General features: G+C 42.0%; 2 protein-coding genes and 1 non-coding gene across 3 annotated transcripts; 1 reads left to right on the top strand and 2 right to left on the bottom strand.

Moving 5' to 3' along the window:
• Nucleotides 1-424: 424 nt before the first annotated feature.
• LOC147938968 (uncharacterized) lies at nucleotides 425-1,140 on the bottom strand. Its single transcript, XM_087465821.1, has 2 exons — nucleotides 985-1,140; nucleotides 425-931 (listed from the first exon to the last, which is right to left on the bottom strand). The coding sequence occupies exons 1-2, from the start codon at nucleotides 1,138-1,140 to the stop codon at nucleotides 425-427; spliced, it is 663 nt and encodes a 220-aa protein (XP_087321947.1).
• Nucleotides 1,141-10,906: 9,766 nt separating this feature from the next.
• On the top strand, nucleotides 10,907-11,470 carry LOC147938967 (uncharacterized). The gene is made up of 2 exons (XM_087465820.1): nucleotides 10,907-10,969; nucleotides 11,078-11,470. The coding sequence occupies exons 1-2, from the start codon at nucleotides 10,907-10,909 to the stop codon at nucleotides 11,468-11,470; spliced, it is 456 nt and encodes a 151-aa protein (XP_087321946.1).
• Nucleotides 11,471-16,053: 4,583 nt separating this feature from the next.
• LOC147938966 (small nucleolar RNA R71) lies at nucleotides 16,054-16,160 on the bottom strand. Its single transcript, XR_015567570.1, has one exon. It is a non-coding gene; the product is annotated as a small nucleolar RNA R71 (small nucleolar RNA).
• Between the last annotated feature and the right edge of the window lie 5,985 nt (nucleotides 16,161-22,145).

Here is a 22,145-nt window from a genome sequence, read left to right as displayed (position 1 = left end):
TATTTTTTAACCAAATTAGGAAAGTCTCTGTACAAATTAATAATTATTAATTTATCGATAAATTAAAACCTCTATAAATTAATAAAATTTTATGGTCCCGACTTTATTAATTTATAGAGGTTTTACTGTAGTATAAATGATTAAACTGTATTTACAAAAAGCTTGCATCCTGAAGAAAAAAGACACAAAAATCTGAGTAAATCTACAATTACAGAACTAAACTGGTAAGACAAGTGTTTGAAACTGTAACGTGAACTATAATGTCAAACAAAGCAGCAGACACAATTTTTTTTTTTTTTTTTTTTTTTTTTTTTTTTTTTTTAAAGGATATCGGTATATTATATAATAAGAGAAGATAACGGTTACAAGAGTTTGGAGTCATGACTACGGATCGAGTAAATGACAGCAACACCATACAAGAAGTTTATAGATGCTGAAAGTTTTGAAACCATAAGTAAAGAAACTGATCCTGAGGAAGGGTTGTCGAGGGATCCATGTTGTCAAGCGCGATCAACTTCCTCCGAAGTGTGAGCTGGACTTCTTTCTTGAGTCTTTCTGTCGAGCGGAAATCTGTCGAGTGTATCCTTGCATTTCTCTCGGTCCAGATGAAGTAAATAAGAGCTTGAAAGAGAAGTTTGCATATCACATTAATCTTCCTATTTGTGGTAGGCTGCTTGATCCAGCATAGAAAGCCATCGAAAGAGGTTGGAAGTTGTGGCAAAAGGTGAGCGAAGAAATCATACCAAAGGACCTTAGAGTAAGAGCATTGGAAATAGAGGTGATCTCTTGATTCTGTCCCAGTTAGACAGAGGAGGCAAGAATCAGGCACCTGAATATTCCAGCATCTCATTCTATCTCTGGTAGTGAGTCTATTCAAGGTTGTTAGCCAAGTCAAAAACGCCATTTTTGGAATTCTTTCCTTGAACCAAACCTGTGAGTGCCAGGACACACTGTTAACAACAGGATGCAGATGCCGCCACGTACGCATGGAGGAGAAGACCCCGCTTGAATGATCCGGTGATAGCTTCCAGGCAAAGACATCTGCTCCTTGAGTTGAGGTAGGAGGCATAATGCCCTGGAGACAACTTCGAAGGAGTTGGGCTTGATGATTCCTTCCCCGAGGAAGGATCCACGCCCCATTTGAGGATGCTTGAGCCATAGTGCTTAGAATACCAATACCAGAGATACGAGGCCCTGTGTGACCAACGATGTCAATTAAGGGACCTAGTCCCGTCCAGTTATCCTTCCAAAAGAGGGTATTAGCACCGGAGACGATTTGAGAATGTATAAACGGTCTTGCTAGATCCCTTAGCTTAACCAGTCTCCTCCAAATCCAGCTTCCGTTTGATCTGAAATCAGCTGTCCAGAAGCAACGACCCCTTGTACACAAACCATTCACTTTCACAATCTTTCTTTCTTCTCTTCTAACCCTCACACACATTAATCTCGATGGTCTGCATCAAAGAAACAGAGATATGTAATGTCACTTATATAGAAAGAAAAAAACAAAATCGATTAAGAGAAAGAAGACTACCTGAAGATGTAGCTCAGAGAAGACAACGATCCATCAGAACCATCACCCACAGAGCAAAGCATAATTATAAGCTCAAACACTAGAAATATGTGCAGCATGAAAGATTAAGAGAAAAAGGGGAAGAGACATGGCGTTGTGTATCAGGTTACTAAAAGGGAAAGCATCAGATTACTAAAGGGGAAAGCATCAGATTACTAAAGACATGGCGTAGCTCCATCAAGTGCACCCTGATTGCAACAAATTATAATATCCATCATCAGCTTACGCTCGGACTCTGTTAAGGCGTCAGTTTGATAGAAATGTTTGTTTACTTACCTCTCTCTGAATCTGACGTTAGGTACTTGTGGAATTAGCTTCGTCTTGAGAGCATCACCTGATTTCTCTGTCACAACCCATTCTTGTACTCTTCCTGTTTCTAACAGCCCCATGACCAGAGCCTTTGTTCGAACAAGGGACATTGAATTCTCGAACAGAACCCAAAATGCCAATAGGTGGATTGATCTGTTAACATAATAAAGGATTATTAATGTGACAAGAGAGAGGAAAGACAATAAGTTACATAGAAAGAGTAAAAGAGGACACCTTAGTCTACCGACTACAATAAAGAGAGTGATCAAAGAAGGAAGATGAAACGCAGCCCATTTCGGAACTATGACTTCTGGGAACAAAACAGTTGCTGGCAAGATAACACAATAAAATATAACACGAGATTTTAAAAGCAGCTGCAATTGATTGCTCACAAACCTACCAAATACAGCAACATCCCACCAAATGAATTCAACTACACACCAAGCACTGAAAAAATAGTTGCTGCTTAGATTTGTTACCTCTTTTTCATTTTACATAGGCATTTGCACAAGAGCCACATGGTAGCTAGCACTGCCACACTCAACATCATCCTCCATAGCTTCCCATTTGTAAACCTTCTCAGGTTTTCTCTTGAAAAACTTGACATACAGAACAACAATGTCAAGTTGAAGACATGATCAAACATATAGCCATCAGGAACTTGAAGACAGGTACAACAACAACAACTCTTATTTGCTCCCACCATAGTCCAATTCGAGCAATGATAGACGGTGAGGAGAACCTCTCGAACCTCTCTTTCACATCCTTACACACCAAAACAAAAGAAATCTGATGAAGTTGACAAATTGTGGTTGGCACAACATGAACAACAACAATTCATCGAGATTCATCAATAAGTACACCATTGGAAATCAATTCAAAATCATAGAACCCTAATCATAAAACAATTTGCGATTCATACAATTCCAATTCATAAACTTACCTTGTGATTCCAATTGGTTCAATCTCTCAATGATTGAGGACAGCTCATACAATTTAAACCTATGACCAAAACAAAAAGCAAAAGCAAAAGTACTAGAAGACAAAAATTGCTTTATGGTCAAGAACAAAAACGCGGAAACAAAATGCAATCCTAACTTTATCGATCTAAAAGCAACCTTACAAGAACACGGATGAACGCGAGGATGAACAAGATGAACAGAACAAACACTAAACAACCTAGACAAACGATTAACAACACCAAACATGCACCAAATTAAACCAAATAACAAAACGGAACACGCGAAACAAGATGATGCATACTAGACTATCAAACAACCTAAACATCGAAGCTTTAGACAAAAGGGAAGAGTTTAGAATGAAACAACCTAGTAGGAGCTTTTGAAGCTCTGATACCAAGCTGATGTGACCGAGGGTCGCATATACGGAACAGACGGATGAATCGTCTTCGGACAGAACTCGGCATGAAAGACTTTCCTCGGACAAGGTTTAAGGATTCGAATCTAGGGAAGATTCAAACTAGTGAAACGAGAAATGACGAGATTCCAGCGAGCCGTTTGTGAATACAGTCGTGTAGCCTCTATCGGATCGAACGGACGGACGGATGCGGAAAACGACTAAGTGTGACTTTGGTAATATGAGAAGGTGGAAGCGATAAGAGATGGAACGATGGAAAAGAGGGTGGATCGAAAGACGACACAAGAGGTTTGGCACTCCTCTTGATACGGTCACTAACAAGGTCGAACCCGGTTTAAGGCTTGTTAGGGTTTTCTCGATGTTCAATCCCGGATTGAAGAAAGAGAAGAGTGAGACAAGATCAAGATTCGCTCTTGAGAAAGGTTTAATTTCATTCAAGTCTAAGGAGAAACAAAGAGCTAAGAGGAGTTTAAATAGCTAGGGTAAGGAAAGGGCTTAAGGACATTGCAGACTCATCTTGGTCCGCACATCGTCCTTTGACGTGTTCTGTTTGCAATGAGAACACGTCGCCTCCTTTGACTAACAAACTTAGCCACAAAACACTCTTAACGGTCCAAAAGGAATATTCCAATGTTCAATTTAAACCAAAATATAAGAGGGAAGAGAGATAACCGCCTTTGGTCTTGACGCGGGAAGCGACTTGGCCTTAGACGTTTTGCACCAAGCTCAATGCCTCGTTAAAACCTTCTCCGGTAAACCCAATGGGAAAAACCCGGAGTAAGGAAAAAGAGTACAAATCCTTGCTTAGGCGACTTTGTTGTCTTCACTCTTGGGTAAGAGTGAAGACCAATCGAACTGAGTCTTCAAGGACTTCATGGGTCGGTGGGCGTTGAATGACTGGACGAACAAGTTGAGCCGTTGCTTGGCCGCCTTTGCTGAGCTTCTTGATCGAGTGGTGGCTCCCGGGAGGATCGTTGGTCCTTGGCCGCGTCCGAAGTAGGCATCTTGGCCGCGTCCGATGCGTCTTGGTCAGGCGTCTCGGTCGTGTGCAGCGTGACTTGGTCGTCTTGGCCGAACTCCCGTCCTGCGATCATATCAATGTTCCACCGCACCTGCTCAAACTCATGAGCGAGCAAGACCCTAATAACTCGGTGGCTCTGGTCAATGTTTCTAGAGGAGAGATCCTTAATGTAACGACCAAGATCCTGAAAAAACATCCACAACTCTGGCAGCTGCATGGTGCTAGTCTCAGTCCTAGCGTAAATGGTTTTACTCACAAACTTTGCAGCAATACGAAAAACTGGATTGCGGATGCGAGACTGTCTGGCTCCGCGTGATATATAGTTCCATGCTCCCTTCAATTTCAAGACTTCAGCTCTTCTCTCAAGCTTATCAATTGTGCTTTGTGTGTTTCTAGAGAACCCAAAGATGTCACAAAGATCGAACATAGAGATGGTGTAATGCCTCTTGCTAAGGAAAAAGTAACTGAACAGTTTTCAACTAAAGGATCAAGGCCTTTTGATAATTCCACCTTTACAATAGCTAGAAACTCACGCGCAGGCTACTCATACAGATCCCATGCTTTCTCAGCAAATGTACGAAACCCCATATTTTGTATAAGCTCATCAAAATCAGCTAAAATTGTCATCCGCTCTAGCAATCCTTAAGTTGAATCTAGATTGTCATAAGGATAATGTCAAGCAAATAGCATCATAGATTCGTTCCTTCAGCATACCTAGAACTATTCTAGCCATCAATTCACAACCCAAATTCAGTGCAAAAGGGAAGGAAATTGAGAATCGAATTTTACCCTTTGAGAATCCAAAAATTGGGTCTATAAGTGGAGATTTGATGAACTTATCGTGCTCAATTGGTGCTAAGATGATGGGGGTTTGATAGATAAGGAAAAATCGAGTGGTGTACACACAAATTCAGTCACAACCATGAAGAATTGAGAGAGATAGGAGAATTTTAAGTTTGCAACAATGGGGCAGAAGGAGAGAAGGAGAAGGGGAGAATCGATTTTAAAAGTGGGAGATGGGCACGAAACCAGCGTAACCCGGTCCAATTTTAAGTCCAAAACCGAGATAAACTAAGTTTGCCTTTTGTTTTCTTCTTCCCCCCTTCCTTTTTTTTTTACTTACCTGGTACGGAGATCGATCGATCTCATATCCGGATTGGCCAACCCTGCTTGATCATGGAAGATTAAAATGTTTGCATCTTCTAGTTTGGAACCTGTTCCTGAAATACTCAATAACAAACGTGATTCTCTAGCCTAGTATTTCCTAAAGAAAACAAAAACAACAAAAGCCCTAAAAAGAAAAATAGAGAAAGGGTAAGCAAGTACAAACCCCATGGGTTGCCTCCCATGAGCGCTTATGTAAAGTCTCAAGCCTGACTATTGTAACGCTTAAGCGAGTGGAAGGTCCATAAGAAGGAGCGGAGACTCCCTTTCTAGAATGCAATCAGCAAGATATGGCTTGAGGCGTTGATAACTCTCTAATTTACATGTTTTAGGCATCCTTTTTTGTCCATATTTTGCATTATATATACCCTAACCTTAGCAATTTTAGTTTATTAACTGTAGGAATTTGCATTTAGGCCATTTAGGGTGTCGCATTCTTGCATTTGTGCATTTTGGATGAAAACATGTGCTTTAAAGCCTAAAATGGAGAGAAAGAAGGTCAAATCCGAGCATGTACCCGAAGGAGCTATTGAGCAGGAAGAACAGTCTGAACCTCAACCCGATCGAGGAGGATCCAAGAGCAGGAAGAACAACCCGAAGAACAACCTGACCTTATCCTTGTGCACCCCATCGAGCAGACCCTCGGGCAGGACTGAGCAGCTAGGTTAGAAGGGTTTCCATATATAAACCCCCCTCTTCTTCCTCTCGCCCTAGCACGCTGCAGATACTCAGAACAGAGAGCGAGAGCTTCTGAGAGAGAGACTGAGCGATTCAAACACCTTTTCCACTTTGTTAGGATTTGTTTTCATTTATTTGGCTATTCTTTTTAGTTTTCGATTCTGTACTCTTCCACTTTTATCTTATTTTCAATACAATGCAATTTTCGTTTATTTGTGTTTTTGTGTTTTCTGCAATGAGATCTGAGTAGTGAAACAAAGTTTCTAGGGATGGGATAGACAAATATGTGTTCTTGATCGGTTAGGATGTCTTACATTAAAAGAAATTAGAGTATTAATAGCATTATAATATAATGATTAATGTCTTTTTGCTATATTTGATATATCCTCTAATTTTTTATAGTGTTTGCTTGTAAACGCTATGTTTGATTAGTCAGATTTCAATTTTGGGTATACTTATTTTAACTATAGTATACATAGCATTGATAAATTTTGAAACGCTATGCATAGTTGATGCGGGAAAATTAATTCATTTGTCCGCTAAATATTTGGTGAAAAAATGAAGCGGCTTACCAAGTAACGCTGAAGCAGGTGTTGGGGAAGGCATAGATTCTAAACCCGTGGTGCTAATTACATCTAAAACAACAAGAAAAGGGTGGATTTTGGATACAGGGTGCTCTTACCATCTAACCTATAGAAAGGACCTGATGTTCGATGTGGAAGAAGTGAATGGAGGAAAGATCCTAACGGGAAATGATTCGTCCTGCAACATTACAGCTCTAGGGAAGATCAAGATCGTCAATCATGACAACACCACTGTCATATTGACAAAAGTCAGGTACTCGCCCACCGAAAAGAGAAACTTGATCTCTATGGGACAGCTAGAATCAAAAGGCTGTTGATTCCAGTCTAAAAACTTCAGACTGCAAGTGTTCCATAAGGATAAATAAGCCTTGGCTGGCAATTACAAAGACACCCTGTATATCCTTGATGGAAAGCCGGTGGTGGAGCAAGCAAACACATCAATTAAAGACGGAGATAGGACCATGCTATGGCACAGTAGGTTGGGGCATATGAGCGAGAAGGGTTTACATCTACTGGCAAAGAAAGAAATGGTAAAAACAGAAGAAATCTCAGAGCTGAAAGACTGTGAATTTTGTGTTCTTGGAAAATTTCACAAGTCATCGTTCAAAGGTGGAAACTGGAAAGCATACTTCTAAGGACCGTTTGGAGTATGTTCACTCCGACCTATGGGGATCTCCTAACGTCACCCCGAGTCTGTCAAAATGCCAATATTACATCTCATTCGTGGACGACTTCTCCAGAAAAGTTTGGGTATATTTTCTAAAAACAAAAGACAAAGCATTCAGCAAGTTTGTGGAATGGAAAACCTTGGTGGAGAATCAAAGCGGTAAGAAGCTGAAGACACTAAGGACAGATAATGGTCTTGAGTATTGCAACAAAATCTTCGATGATCATTGCAAGTCTCATGGCATAATGAGACACAAGACTTGCCCCTACACTCCACAAAAAAATGGACTGGCAGAAAGGCTCAACAAAACTATTATGGAAAAGGTGAGAAGTTTGTTGAGTGAAACAGGACTAAGAGAAGTCTTTTGGGCTGAGGCAACCTCCACAGTGGTATACATGATAAACATGTCGCCATCAACACCTCTAAATTTTGAAGTTCCAGAGGAGGTCTGGACAGGTTCGAAACCTGAGTATGGGCACATGAAGAGGTTTGGTTGTCTTGTGTATTATCATGTTGATCAAGGAAAACTGAAACCACGAGCAAAGAAGGGAGTATTCATGGGGTATCCACAAGGAGTGAAAGGATACATAATTTGGAGTTATGAAGAGAAAAATGTGTCATCAATCGGGATGTAACATTTTGGGAAGAAACTCTCTACAAAGACATTGGAAAGCTGTCGAGTGAGGCTGAAGAACAAGTCTCGGATAAAAGAAAAGTTGGTGTCACTCTCACATACAGTAATCAGGAAGGTCTGGTGATTAGAGAGCAAGGAGAAAGTTCAGTTGGAGGTGGAGCTACCTCAGAAAGAAACACTGAAGAAGGATCAGAGTTAAACTCTGAAGGAATATTTTCGCCAACGGGTCTTGATTCGTATCCTCTAGCAAGAGATAGAGAAAGGAGAACCATTAAACCGCCTAGCAGGTTTGATGACGGTGATGTAGCAGCTTATGCTTTGACCATCTCAGAGCTCTTTGAGGTTGAAGAACCGAGAACATTTCAAGAGGCAATGAACAATGAGGATAAAATGAAATGGGGTGGAGCTGTAGATGAGGAAATGGCATCACACGATAAGAATCAAACCTGGATATTAATAGAGAGACCATAAGGGCATAAGGTTATTGGCTGTAAGTGGGTATTTAAGCTTAAACCAGGGTTATCCGAAGATGAAGAACCAAGGTTTAAAGCCAGGTTAGTAGCAAAAGGCTATGCTCAGGTTGAGGGTATTGACTACAATGAAGTGTTTGCACCAGTTGTGAAACATACTACAATAAGGTTGATGTTGTCAATGGTAGTCGACCAAGAATTTGAGCTGGAACAGTTAGACATGAAGACCGCCTTTCTCCATGGTGATTTGGAAGAGAGAATACTTATGGAACAGCCAGAAGGATACATTAAAGGAAATCAAGTTTGCCTACTTCAGAAATCTCTATACGGTTTAAAACAGTCTCCAAGGCAATGGAATTTGAGATTCGACAAGTTCATGAAGTCACAAAAGTTTTCAAGAAGTCAGTTTGACACTTGTGTGTATTTCAGAGATTATGGTGAAGGAAAGAAAGTTTATCTCTACTTCTCTATGTGGACGACATGCTAATAGCAGCTAAAGATTTGCATGAGATCAGTAAGGTAAAGGCGTTACTAAGCAAGGAGTTTGAAATGAAGAATCTAGGACCAGCCAAGAGGATCCTAGGAATGGTGAGTCGGTTCATGAGCTCTCCTAACAAGACACATTGGGAAGCAGCTATCTGGATGCTCAGATATTTAAAGGGAAGCTCAAACTGCTGTCTGACATTCAGGAAATCAGACATTCGATATTGTAGGTTACTGTGATAGTGACTATGCTACTGACCTGGATCGGAGAAGATCCATTACTGGATATGTCTTTCAAGTCGGAGGAAACACCGTTAGCTGGTGTTATGGCCTGCAACAGATTGTTGCACTATCATCAACAGAGGCAGAATACATGGCCTTATCCAAAGCAATAAAGGAAGCTCTGTGGTTAAAAAGAATTACCTGTGAGCTCGAATTCAAGCAGGAGAGTGTTGAGATCTGCAGCGAATCTCAGAGTGCCATCTGCCTAGCAAAGAACAGTGTCTTCCATGAGAGGACAAAACATATCCAGATGCGATACCATTTCATCCAAGATATGATTGCAGACGGAGATGTGATCGTGTCAAAGATCGACACAGAGATCAATCCAGCAGACCTTCTTACCAAACCTCTACGGGTGAAGAAATCTGAGGATGGGAGAAGGGATCTACGTGTTTACATGCACTAGATCTAGCTCGTGAGTGAGCTAGGGTTTCGATCGAGATGATCGGGACAAAGAAGAGGATCAGACAGGGTTCTCTTGGTTGTCCGAAGAATCGAGGTGGAGAATTGTGAGTTGATTCGGTTCAACAAATTGGTTTGGGCATGGAATGAGACAAATGGGCCTTTGGGTAGGCAAAGGCCCGGTAAGCTTCTTATCTCATTCAGTGGCCAGTTACAAGTTTGGGAATACTCTATTGTTGTGTCGAGTTGTGCACGTGTCATTGTACACAAAACTCTGCTCCAAGGTTTGTTGCTCCTAAGGTTGAATGTGAGCTGTAAGGAGAGACATTCAACGTTTATAAAAGGAGAGCACAGGGTGAAGACAAAAGAGTAAGAGGAGCGTGAGTATCAATCAGAAAGATCTAGAGAGAAAGATAGAGGTTTAGAGCTTGTCTTCTTCCTTCTCATCTTGGTGTAAATCTCTCTAGGGGTTGTTCATCTTTCTGGTTTCTTGTACTCTGTTTAACGCTTGATACATAAACCTTGAGATCTGGTTTTAGCTCTCCAAGATGTACCTTGTTCACCTTGACCTTGGGAATTAATCCTCGTGTCCTCTCTCTCTCGTTCGATCTTGTTTCTACACACACAAACAAACAAGTGACTAAACGTTCTCCAACTAAATCGGTTCAAAACACAACAAAAACTTTAATGTAATGGGATCATAAGAAGCATCTCGTGCTGCTTTCAATTATAGAAAAGTTCCAAATTTTAAACCAATGAACTATTTATAGTTCAAATGGGTTCAAGGGATCACCAAATTAACAGAGTTTGCAAAATCCTGAATTCGATAGAATACCGCTATAGAAACAGCTTATAGACACACCGTTGAAAGTCAAAAAGATTCAAATAAGGCCTAGAGCCAAAAGTCGTTTACAAATGATTAGCCAAAGGTCATTTACAATATAATCGTAACCGTTTTTTAACATCAACCATATGAGTCATTCCATTCATTAGTTTGATCTCCATCATTATCGCGAATCACCGGTAAAGAAGTACCTTTCATTTGGAGTGAAGAAGTGGAAGAAGTCTTTGAGAAGTTGAAGGAAGCATTGACAACGGCACCAGTATTAGCCCTGCCAGAGCCAAATCAGCCCTATGCCGTGTACACCGACGCATCAAGAGTTGGAGTTGGATGTATTTTGATGCAAGGAGACAAGGTAATTGCCTACACCTCAAGGCAATTAAGGAAGCACAAAGAGAGTTACCCCACGCATGACCTAGAAATGGCAGCCGTGGTGTTTGCGTTAAGGATATGGAGATCATACCTGTATGGAGAAGCGGTGCAGGTATTTACGGATCATCAAACTCTTAAATACTTGTTCACGCAACCAGACCTCAATTTGCGCTAGAGAAGATGGATGGAGTTCATTGCCGATTACGACTTGAAGATCTAGTACCATCCAAGCAAGGCAAATGTGGTGGCAGATGCACTAAGCCGCCAGAAGGTAGAGGTCGATGTCGAGAGGGATGTAGAGTCTATAGCCGACGAATTGAAGAAGATAAGACTTTTAGCCTTAGAAGGAGAATCTAGTGAGCCGTTGGGTTTACAAGCCGTAACGCAAGCAAGTCTAGTTCAACGAATCCGAGAAGAGCAGCCCAAGGATGAGAACCTGAAGAAGATTGTTGAAGAATTGAGGAGTTTGGACGGACCGAACGCTAGTGGTTATTACTTAGCAGATGACGGCACCTTACTTCTTAATCAAAGAATCACCGTACCTGACCGGATGGGACTGCGACAGGAGATCCTAAGAGCAGCCCACAGCTCAGCATTGGTACTACCAGGGTGAATGCTCGAGGGTCTGCTCGATGGGGTGCACAAGGATAAGGTCGGGTTGTTCCTCGGGTAGGTCTTCGGGTTGTTCATCCTGCTCTTGGATCCTCCTCGATCGGGTTGAGGTTCAGACTGTTCTTCCTGCTCAATAGCTCCTTCGGGTACATGCTCGGATTTGACCTTGTTTCTCCCAATTTTAGGCTCTAAAGCACCTGTTTTCATCCAAAATGCACAAATGCAACACCTTAAATGGCCTAAATGCAAATTCCTACAGTTAATGACCTAAAAATGCTAAGGTTAGGGTATATATAATGCAAAATATGGACAAAAAAGGATGCCTAAAACATGTAAATTAGAGAGTTATCAACACTTCAAGCCATATCTTGCTGATTGCATTCTAGAAAGGGAGTCTCCGCTCCTGCTTATGGACCTTCCACTCGCTTAAGCGTTACAATAGTCAGGCTCGAGACTTTAAATAAAAGCTCATGGGAGGCAACCCATGGGGTTTGTACTTGCTTACCCCTTTCTCTATTTTTATTTTTAGGACTTTTGTTGTTTTTGTTTTCTTTAGGAAATACTAGGCTCGAGAATCACGTTTGGTATTGAGTATTTCAGGAACAGGTTTCAAACTAGAAGATGCAATTTTTTTAATCTTCCATGATCAAGCAGGGTCGGCCGATCCGGATATGAGATCGATCGATCTCCGTATCAGGTAAGTAAAAAAAGAGGGAGGGGGGAAAAAGAAAACAAAAGGCAAATTTAGTTTACCTCGGTTTTGGATTTAAATTGGACCGGGTTACGCTGGTTTCGTGCCCATCTCCCACTTTTAAAATCGATTCTCCCCTTCTCTTTCTCTCCTTCTGCCCCATTGTAGCAAACTTCAAATTCTCCTATCTCTCTCAATTCTTCATGGTTGTGACTGAATTTTGGGTGTACACCACTCGATTTTTCCTTATCTATCAAACCCCCATCATCTTAGCACCAATCGAGCACGATAAGTTCATCAAGTCTCCACTTATAGACCCAATTTTTGGATTCTCAAAGGGTAAAATTCAATTCTAAATTTCCTTCCCTTTTGCACTGACTTTGGGTTGTAAATTGATGGCTAGAATAGTTCTAGGTATACTGGAGGAACGAATCTATGATGCTATTTGCTTGACATTAGCTTAAGTTGAATCTCTTGATAAGTATTTAAGTAATTTCGGGTTTGTGTAGAATTAGGTTTGAGATTGCTAAATTTTATGCCAGGATGAGATTGAGAAGTGTTTGTAATGGTTTTCTTGTTGCCAATATCTCCTATGGGCTCCTCATTGGTTCACTCATTTGATTTTTGCAGACAATGCCTTAGCGAAGTCACAACGGGAAGGAACCCATGGCAGATAACAAGAGCTTGGGATGCTGAGGATACGAGATAGATGAAGGTGCTAGCCGAATGTAAGCTGGAGCCAACACGGTTTCCTGATTGAGGATTGCTAGAGCGGATGGCAATTTTAGCTGATTTTGATGAGCTTGTACAAAATATGGGGTTTCGTACATTCGTTGAGAAAGCATGGGATCTGTATGAGTAGCATGCGCGTGAGTTTCTAGCTATTGTAAAGGTGGAATTATCAAAAGGCCTTGATCCTTTAGTTGAAAACTGTTCAGTTACTTTTTCCATAGCAAGAGGCATTACACCATCTCTATGTTCGATATTTTTTACATCTTTGGGTTCTCTAGAAACACACAGAGCACAATTGATAAGCTTGAGAGCAGAGCTGAAGTCTGGAAATTGAAGGGAGCAGGGAACTATATATCACGTGGAGCCAGACAGTCTCGCATATTCACAATCCAATTTTTCGTATTGCTGCAAAGTTTGTGAGTAAAACCATTTGCGCTAGGGATGAGACTAGCACCATGCAGCTGCCAGATTTGTGAATGTTTTTTCAGGATCTTGGTCGTTTCATTAACGATCCCTCCTCCAGAAACTTTGACCAGAGCCACCGAGTTATTAGGGTCTTGCTCGCTCAGGAGTTTGAGCAGGTGCAAAGGAACATGGTCAAATCCAAAAAGAAGTTGATTCTTATTGGCAGTTTGGTGACTCCTGTTATTGAGTATTGTGGCATTACATTACCAACACCAGTTTCAAAAGGAAAAAGAAGTGATATGTCTATATTTTGTCTCTCCTTAGCATGTGTTTATCATGCGTTTAGGTAGGATAACTGATTGGTTTGAATCAGTTTCTAGTCTTTTTTATACACTTTGCATGATTAGGTAGTTCTTGCATCATCTTTGCATACATCTTGCATATTGGAGAATTTCATGTGTTTAGAAGATATCCAGACTGTAAGAACCAAATGGACTCAAGCGACGCAACCCTAGGATTAAAGTCATGCAACTCCAGACATGCAACTCGACTGACATGCGACTTGGACGCGCTCCCAGGAAGAAGCAACAACATCCTACTCGATCCACCACGCCTGGAAGAAATGTCATTCCTCTCGACCAACCACGCTAGACATCTGACTTCTTCAACCTCTTTGATCGAGTCGAGTAAAGATTTTACTTTCGGATTAAGCTTTCGACGTCTTCATCATGATTGTAGGGAATTGAGTCATCTTTCCAATGCCGTTTATTTCAAGTCAATCGGAGGCGTGGTTCAATAGTTATCACCGTTTTAGTGGATACACATACACCCAGCTCGAGTCGCATCACCTCCACTCGACCCAGCTCGAGTCGCATCATCTCCACTCGACCCAGCTCGAGTCGTATCACCTCCACTCGACCCACCTCGAGTCGTATGACCTCGACTCGATCAGTTCCACTCGACCGCACTCCAGGGAGAGACGACACGCGACTCGACCTCACATGTTTGGTTTCACACGCTTCAGGAGATTCCCGAACCGACGCTCTATCTTGTCGTTTTAAGTTTTAAGGATTCACATGTTTTTACTATATATACATTTTGTTAAGTCTTGGTTTGGGACATCTTATCTTTTATCTCGTTTTGTTCTTAAGGTTTTACCTAGCCTCCAAAAACGTTCTCAGACTTTGTATCCAGATATCTTTTAATTCATTGAGTTTTTACATTTTATTTCTTCTACAAACTTGTTCATCTCATTTTTATCTATCTTATTATGATTGATTCAATGTTTTCTGAGTTTGTAACGTTGAAGATGATTTCCAGATCTGAGTAGTGTTAAAGTTCTTGAGGATGGGATAGACTAGGTGGAGTTTCTTAGGATGTAGGGTGTTTAAGCTTTGATCTTTATGATTCCATTCTGGACTAGTGTTAGAATCACTAGTTTCTCTCTGATCAATTGGAACTAGGTTCGAGACATTTCCACACCCAAAAGATGTTTGATGAAATGTCTGACCAACTAGTGCCAGAGACTTACGTTCTTAGCCTAAGAGATTAGTTGTCTAGGATATTTGTTGACGTGAATGAACTTGTTTGTCATGCCTGCTCGACCGTGTTTCTCTAGCGAGAGCTACGTATGGAAGTGGTTGAGTCTGAGTAACTTTTTCCAAGAGATTGGATTAGCTAAGTTGTGATGTTCATTGTTTAGGGATAGTTTGCTTGTGGTATGTTAAACACTCTATAGACTAGGATACTCCACCGACATCAATTACTCCCATCCTTAGGACTTTTATCTTTTTGATTGATATTACATTCCTAAGACTGTTTCGTTTGTTCATGCTTAGAATCGTTTTCGGTCTCACTTGTTCTTTTTCGCTCCTTGTCATACATTTTCGTTTCTAGTTCTGTGTCTCATTTCCGTTTGTATTTTGACCATTCTAGGATTGTTAGAAAAACACTCTTTTTGATTTGACTTAACTTATGACTTCTTGATTGCATCTTGAGTGATAGTAAAGATTCCCAACTGGATTGACACCTTAAGTATTACAATTGCATAAGGTTAGTTGAACCTGCTAGGAGACACAAAAATCCTAGTATCAATTTGGCGCCGTTGCCATTTGGGATTCGTTTTGCTACATTTAGGATTTCAAATTTTGCAAGATTAAGTTCTATTACACTTATCATTCTGAGTACTGACTTGTTTTTGTTGTCTGCTTGTTTGTTTTGCATCTCAGGGACATGTTGATTGCAACATTGCATGCACACCAAATCAAGAGGACATCAAAACTTCCTTCCTGCTATCGACGACATTAATCGGTTACAAAGACCACGACAGGCTTGTCAACTCACTGATCATCCCGCACCAGTCACTATGGAACAACCTAACGGACCAAATCCACGACCGCGAAACATTGGTTTTTGGGATGCACCGAAGACTCATACTTAGCATGCTGGAATCGTCCCTCCCGCCGTGCAGAACAACAATTTCGAAATCAAAGGCAGTCTGATCTCCATGATCCAGGGAAACAAGTTTCACGGGTTGCCTATGGAGGATCCACTCGACCACTTGGATGATTTTGACCGTCTGTGCAGTCTCACCAAGATAAACAGAGTGAGTGAGGATGGTTACAAGTTGCGCCTTTTCCCATTCTCCCTGGGAGATAAAGCTCATCAGAGGGAGAAAAACATTCCCAAGGATCACCACTTGGGACGACTGCAAGAAAGCATTTTTGGCCAAGTTCTTCTCCAACGCCAGAACATCACGTCTCAGGAATGACATATCTGGTTTTACTCAGAAGAGCTCAGAATCATTCTGTAAAGCCTGGGAGCGTTTCAAGGGTTACCAGAGCTAGTGTCCACACCATGGTTTTAGCAACGAGTCACTGCTGAGCACTCTATACCGTGGTGTACTTCAAAAAATCCGCATGCTGCTTGACACTGCTTCTAACGGTAATTTCTTGAACAAAGACGTTGATGAAGGTTGGCAATTGGTTGAGAATCTCGCCCAGTCCGACGGGAACTACAATGAAGACTTTGACCGCATAGTTAGAGGCGACGCTGAGTCTGAGGAGTAGTACAAGAAGGACCTCAAGAATGTCAATGAAAAACTTGACCGTGTCTTGCTAAGCCAGCAGAGGAGCGTCCACTTCGTATATGAGGATGGCCCTTTCCAAGTTCCAGATGGGGAGGGTGAGCAGACTGAGGAGATCAGCTATGTCCAGAATCAGGGTGATTACAACAAGGGCTACAACTCCTATAAGATGAACCCCAATTTGTCTTATCGAGGCACCAACGTTGCAAATCCACAGGATCAGGTGTACCCTCCTCAGCAGCACCAACAAGGTCAACAAAAACCTTTTGTGCCTTACAATCAAGGATTCATACCAAAACAACAATTCCAGCAAGGTTACCAAGCTACCTCATGACCACCGCCAGGATTCCGCTCTCAACCAGTTCAGTCTACTCCAGCCCCATATCAAAAATGAAGCAAATAATGCAACAACTTCTTCAGGGTCAAGCTATACTGCTAAGAAGTTTGCTGACCTTAGTCAGAGGATGGAATGTTCCTGCAATGATCTGAACATAAAATTTGAAGCTCTGAATTCAAAGATAAGGTATATGGAAGGCCAATCTGCTTCTACTTCTACACCAAAGCCTGGCCAATTTCCAAGGAAGGATGTCTAGAACCCCAAGGACTATGCTACTATCCAGGCTATCACCAACCAAGCTGTAGATGTACGACTCACTGAAGACAATAAGAGTTTAGATGAGGAGGATTTTCTTTAAGATGAAGTTCAGATAAAGGATCCCGTCAAGGTGCTCAAGGATCCAATTGAGTCAGCCAAGCAATCTGATCTTCAAGCTACTAAAGAACCCGCTGCTCCCAAGGATAAACCTGTGAGATTCATTCCTCCACCATACAAGCCACCTTTACCATTTCTAGTGAGGTTTAAGAAACAGCTTACTGAGAAGTATAAAGTTCTGTTCGAAAAACAAGTCAAGGAGATTGAATTGAGGATGCCATTGCTGGATGCATTCACACTTGTTCTTCACTACCAGAAATTCCTCAACGACTTAGTGATGGAGAGATCAAAAGAAGTTCAAGGCATGTCGGTACTAAGTCTTGAGTGCAGTGCAATCATTCAGAAGAAGATTGTACCCAAGAAGCCCAAAGATCCTGGATCATTCACTCTACCTTGCTCCCTTGGACCTATGTCTTTTGATAGGTGTCTATGTGATCTTGGCGCTTCAGTTAATCTTATGTCACTCTCTGTGGCTAAGAGGTTGGGTTTTACAAGGTTTAAAGGTTGCGACATCTCCCTCATCCTTGCAGATAGAACAATGAGACTTCCACATGGTATTTTAGAAGATTTACCTGTCAGGATTAGAGACGTGGAAGTACCAACCGACTTTTTGGTTCTGGAAATGGATGAAGAACCAAAAGATCCTATGATATTAGGAAGACCATTCCTAGCGACTGCTGGAGCCATCATTGATGTTAGAAATGGCAAGATTGATCTTAATCTGGGGGATGACTTCACTATGAAGTTTGACATCAAGGATACCTTGAAGAAACCAACAATAGGAGGACAAGTCTTCTATATTGAAGAGATGGATCAGTTGGCTGATGAGTTGTTGGAGGAATTAGCTGAGGAGGACCATCTCAAGACCGCTTAAAAAAAGGATGGGGAAGAAGGGTTCTTGCATGAGGAGAGCAATTGTTACAAGAACCTGCTAGACTCCCATAGAGAAACGGATCGACAAGAGGAGTTTGAACAGCTATCTGACGCAGATGAAGTATGTGCAATTGAGGCAGAAACTTCAGAACGTGAGATCTCCCACTTGAACGACGTCAAGACCCGACTCGAGACACCAACGTCCCACTTGATCGAGCCGCATCTATTCCACTACCGTCACTGTCGAAGCTACTCCGGTCTCGTCACCTCACCTACCTCCGTCCACTAGACCGACACCATAGGCTCACCTCGAGTCGACACTTCCATCACCCCGTTCACGCTCCACGACTCGACTGAAACCATCTGAACATGTGCGACTCGACCAACACAGAGTTACAGATCCTCGACCGAAGCTTCAATGGTCTCCCTCTGCACCATCTCCTCACCGCGACTCGAGCAGCGACTCACATCCACTCGATCCACCATGTTGTCTCACTCTTTCAGTCCAACGTCACGACCAACAGAGTCTCTACCTCCCTTGAGCCAACACACTATGACTCGATCCTTGCTGCTTCAATACTCGAGCCGTTATTGTCCGCCCAAGGAACACGTTGTTTGATCTGACACCCCTCCGCTCAAACCGCCCTGATCGAGCCAACCTACCCCCACTCGAACCAGCGTGCCAAAACAGTTCCCGGAACCACCGTTCTTCCCCGTCGAACCCACACCTGATCCGGAGGGTTCACTCACTGCCATCCCATTCCACTCGATCGTTTTATCCTCTCTTCGCCCTTTCGAGTTTAAAATTTTGTAATTGCTCATGTTACTTGTTTACTAACATATTAACGTTTAACTTTGAGTTCATCATGTCTCAGCGAAAAAGAAAAAATTACTAAGCTCATACATGGGATGAGAGAGGTGTATGCGTGTGTGGGTGGAGAACGCTCATCACCTGAGTCCATGGCAAAGCGTTTCCTGAAAATGAAGAACATGGTTGACGAAGTTGTTGGGGGTTTAGAACAGACAACAGAGTCAAGCAGACCTGTCAAACCGCTCACCAAGAGCAAGAGTCGCGAGAAGAAACCAGTACCAGCTTCTAACTCAAGGGAGGAGGATAGTGATTACGAACAGGAGGAACCTGAGTTGCGTTTAGGACAAGCGCCCAGGAAATCTGTAAGAAGGAAGGTAAGAGACAGGCATTGAGCAGTTTCACGAAGACGTTCACGAATTTCATGCGTAAGTTCAGCTGTTCGACATCCACTACCATCGTCCCAATGTATATCCATGAGAACACCAAACCAATGCCGGGACGCGCCTTCGCGACTCTCTAGCCAACTCGTCGAAGAACACTCTCTCCGGTTCCCTCCCTAGCACGTCAATCTTCATATGTGTCACGTGAGCGTCAGCCTTCACCCGCTCCTTCGAGACACTCGTCTCATGAGTCTAGGGAGAGAAGGAGACAAGGTTTGCGTGGTTCCAGAACCTCCTCAAGTCGTCGGTCAGCGCGACGTTCTACAGCTCGAGATGAGCATGAAGTTGAGATCGAGGTTGAGCAGTGAGATGAAGCTCAGGGTGATTATCAGGACATGCACAGGGTTGAGCAGCAGGTCAAACATCAAGGTGATTATCAGCCTACCAAGGTGGTTGTGCTAGTATCGGACCATGGTTAGTCTAGAGTCGATGACATGCAGTGTGTCGAGCAGCCAAACGTGTATCTGAACACGCAAGCGGTTGAGCAGCAAGTCGACCAACCAGCTAAGGTCACTCATGCGGATCCAGAACAAGGTGAGAGACAAAGTCAATATAACGCTCCTCCTTGGGCAAGCACCGACTCCTTCTTCTACTACTGAGGTACTCCCACCTTCCCTTTGTATATACCATTTCATCCATGCATTGTTTTTGTTGTGATTCTCAAATCCTTCTGCAAATTTTTTCTTACCCAGGAGACTGTGTAATGAATCTGATGTTGTGTCTTGTAATTCTTATTTCAAATTTTTGCATCATATCATGTTTGAGTTTGCACCCATCTATTTGCATAGAAAAACCAATAAAATTTTTCTTTTTTGAAAAAAATCGACAATTTCCACAAAACCAGAGTGTTAATGTAGTTTGCACTTGCATATGAGGATTGAGTCTAGTGTTATTCATATAGGGTTGTTGCATTTAGCATAGGGGTTGATGATGATTGTAACCATGTTAGCATGCTGGATTCAATAGGATAGGATCAAGGCCCTTGTTATTAGTTCTTTGATGCTTGTTGATTGAACTTGAAATGTAAGACTGAACCAGGTTTTGAATTCTCGAAATTGCATTCTAGTCTTGATCGAAGCATGTTTTGAATTGACTTCATTCCCTATCTATCTGAACCTAATCCTGACTTGTAATTATCTTGTTATGCATTCAAGTTGAACTCATGGATACCATATACATACTTGAGTTGTCTTTCACATTTTTACCACCCTTGTCAATCCAAGTAGCTGATTCTCATTTTTGGAACAGTTCCCCCGCACCCTTAATCAACCGTTCTTTCAAGCCAATTGTATTCTTGAGTGTCAGACCTTTTCTGAGTTGAGCTTGTTAGAAAGTGTTAGGTTCTAACCGACAAGAGTAGGATCCTGTGTAGTTCTAGTTCGCGTTATCCGGACTAGTAGGACTAGGTGAGAACTTGATTTTGGGTATTGGGTATGGATTTGTGCAGAAAAGTAAAGGGTAGAAAGTCTTAAGGAGGGGGATGTGTTTTCAAAGTTTACAAGTCTAGTGAAGGATTTTGGTTGAGCAAAGTAAAAAGAGTTATTGGTTCTGGGCATAAAATGAAAAGATTAGACAAAGAAAAGAAAGTAAAAATGCTTAAGATGTCTAGAGTCCTTAGAAGAAAAGAAAAAGAACAAGGGTGATAATAAAGATTTCCCAATCCGCTAGAATGAAAATAAGTGAACTCCTCCTAAGACTAAGTGTAAAAAGTTTGAGATGATGTTTGAAACGAAGGGTAGAGATAGGACCAACTTCTGGGTTAGAATGTTATAGGTGAGTTTCCTTGGGGACCTTTGGGTAGACAGAGCACTGCTCTTGTATGTATTAGTTAGTTTCAACCTTTAGCCTTCTTTTGAGCTCAACTCCTTTTCGTGAGAGAACCTTATTATGTATTGACAAAACCACTTGAGAAGGAGACCATATTTGTCTTTGACCTTTCGCCCTAGCCAAATGAGTTCAACGACATTGCATAGCTTGATTCACGGTTCTCTATTAATAAATGTTAAAGGGAGTGATTGATAGGATTGCATGTGTAGATTAAATAAATAAAGTTCCTTCACCATGCATCACAGAACTAAAAACAAGGACCTTGATTCTAACTACTCTATTCAACATCTTTTAGGTTCTGAGACCCCATCTTCACACTTCTTCTCCATACGTTGTTCTTGATCGTTTGCTTGAGGGCAAGCAAAGAATAAGTTTGCGGGAGTTGATATGTCTATATTTTGTCTCTCCTTAGCATGTATATATCATGCGTTTAGCTACGATAACTCATTGTTTTGAATCATTTTCTAGTCTCTTTAATACACTTTACATGATTAGGTAGTTCTTGCATCATCTTTGCATACATCTTGCATATTGGAGAATTTCATGTGTTTAGAAGATATCCAGACTGTAAGAACCGAATGGACTCAAGCGACGCAACCCTAGGATTCAAGTCATGCGACTCCAGACATGCAACTCGACCGATATGCGACTTGGACGCGCTCCCAGGAAGAAGCACCAACATCCTACTCGATCCACCACGCCTGGAAGAAATGTCATTCCTCTCGACCAACCACGCTAGACATCCGACTTCTTCAACCTATTTGATCGAGTCGAGTGAAGATTTTATTTTGGGATTAAGCTTTCAACGTCTTCATCATGATTGTAGGGAATTGAGTCATCTTTCCAATGCCGTTTATTTCAAGTCAATCGGAGGCATGGTTCAAGAGTTATCACCGTTTTAGTGGATACATATACACCCAGCTCGAGTCGCATCACCTCCACGCGACCCAGCTCGAGTCGCATACTCGATCCAGCTCGAGTTGCATCACCGCCACTCGACCCAGCTCGAGTCGTATCACCTCCACTCGACCCACCTCGAGTAGTATGACCTCGACTCGATCTGTTCCACTTGACCACACTCCAGGGAGAGGCGACACGCG

The sequence above is a fragment of the Camelina sativa genome, chromosome 9, assembly GCF_030686135.1.
Source record: "Camelina sativa cultivar CO46 ecotype springtype chromosome 9, ASM3068613v1".
Classification (NCBI taxonomy): Eukaryota; Viridiplantae; Streptophyta; class Magnoliopsida; order Brassicales; family Brassicaceae; genus Camelina; species Camelina sativa.
Note: the sequence above shows the minus strand (reverse complement) of the source record. Positions and strands in the feature narration are given on the sequence as shown.

Excerpts from the sequence above, each read along its gene's own strand:
- LOC147938968 (XM_087465821.1), bottom strand. The coding sequence starts at position 1,140 with ATGGGGCGTGGATCCTTCCTCGGGGAAGGAATCATCAAGCCCAACTCC. Across the intron at positions 932-984 it reads CGGGGTCTTCTCCTCCATGC|GTTTGGTTCAAGGAAAGAAT; the intron begins GTACGTGGCGGC and ends TGGCACTCACAG.
- LOC147938967 (XM_087465820.1), top strand. The coding sequence starts at position 10,907 with ATGGCAGCCGTGGTGTTTGCGTTAAGGATATGGAGATCATACCTGTAT. Across the intron at positions 10,970-11,077 it reads TGTATGGAGAAGCGGTGCAG|TACCATCCAAGCAAGGCAAA; the intron begins GTATTTACGGAT and ends TTGAAGATCTAG.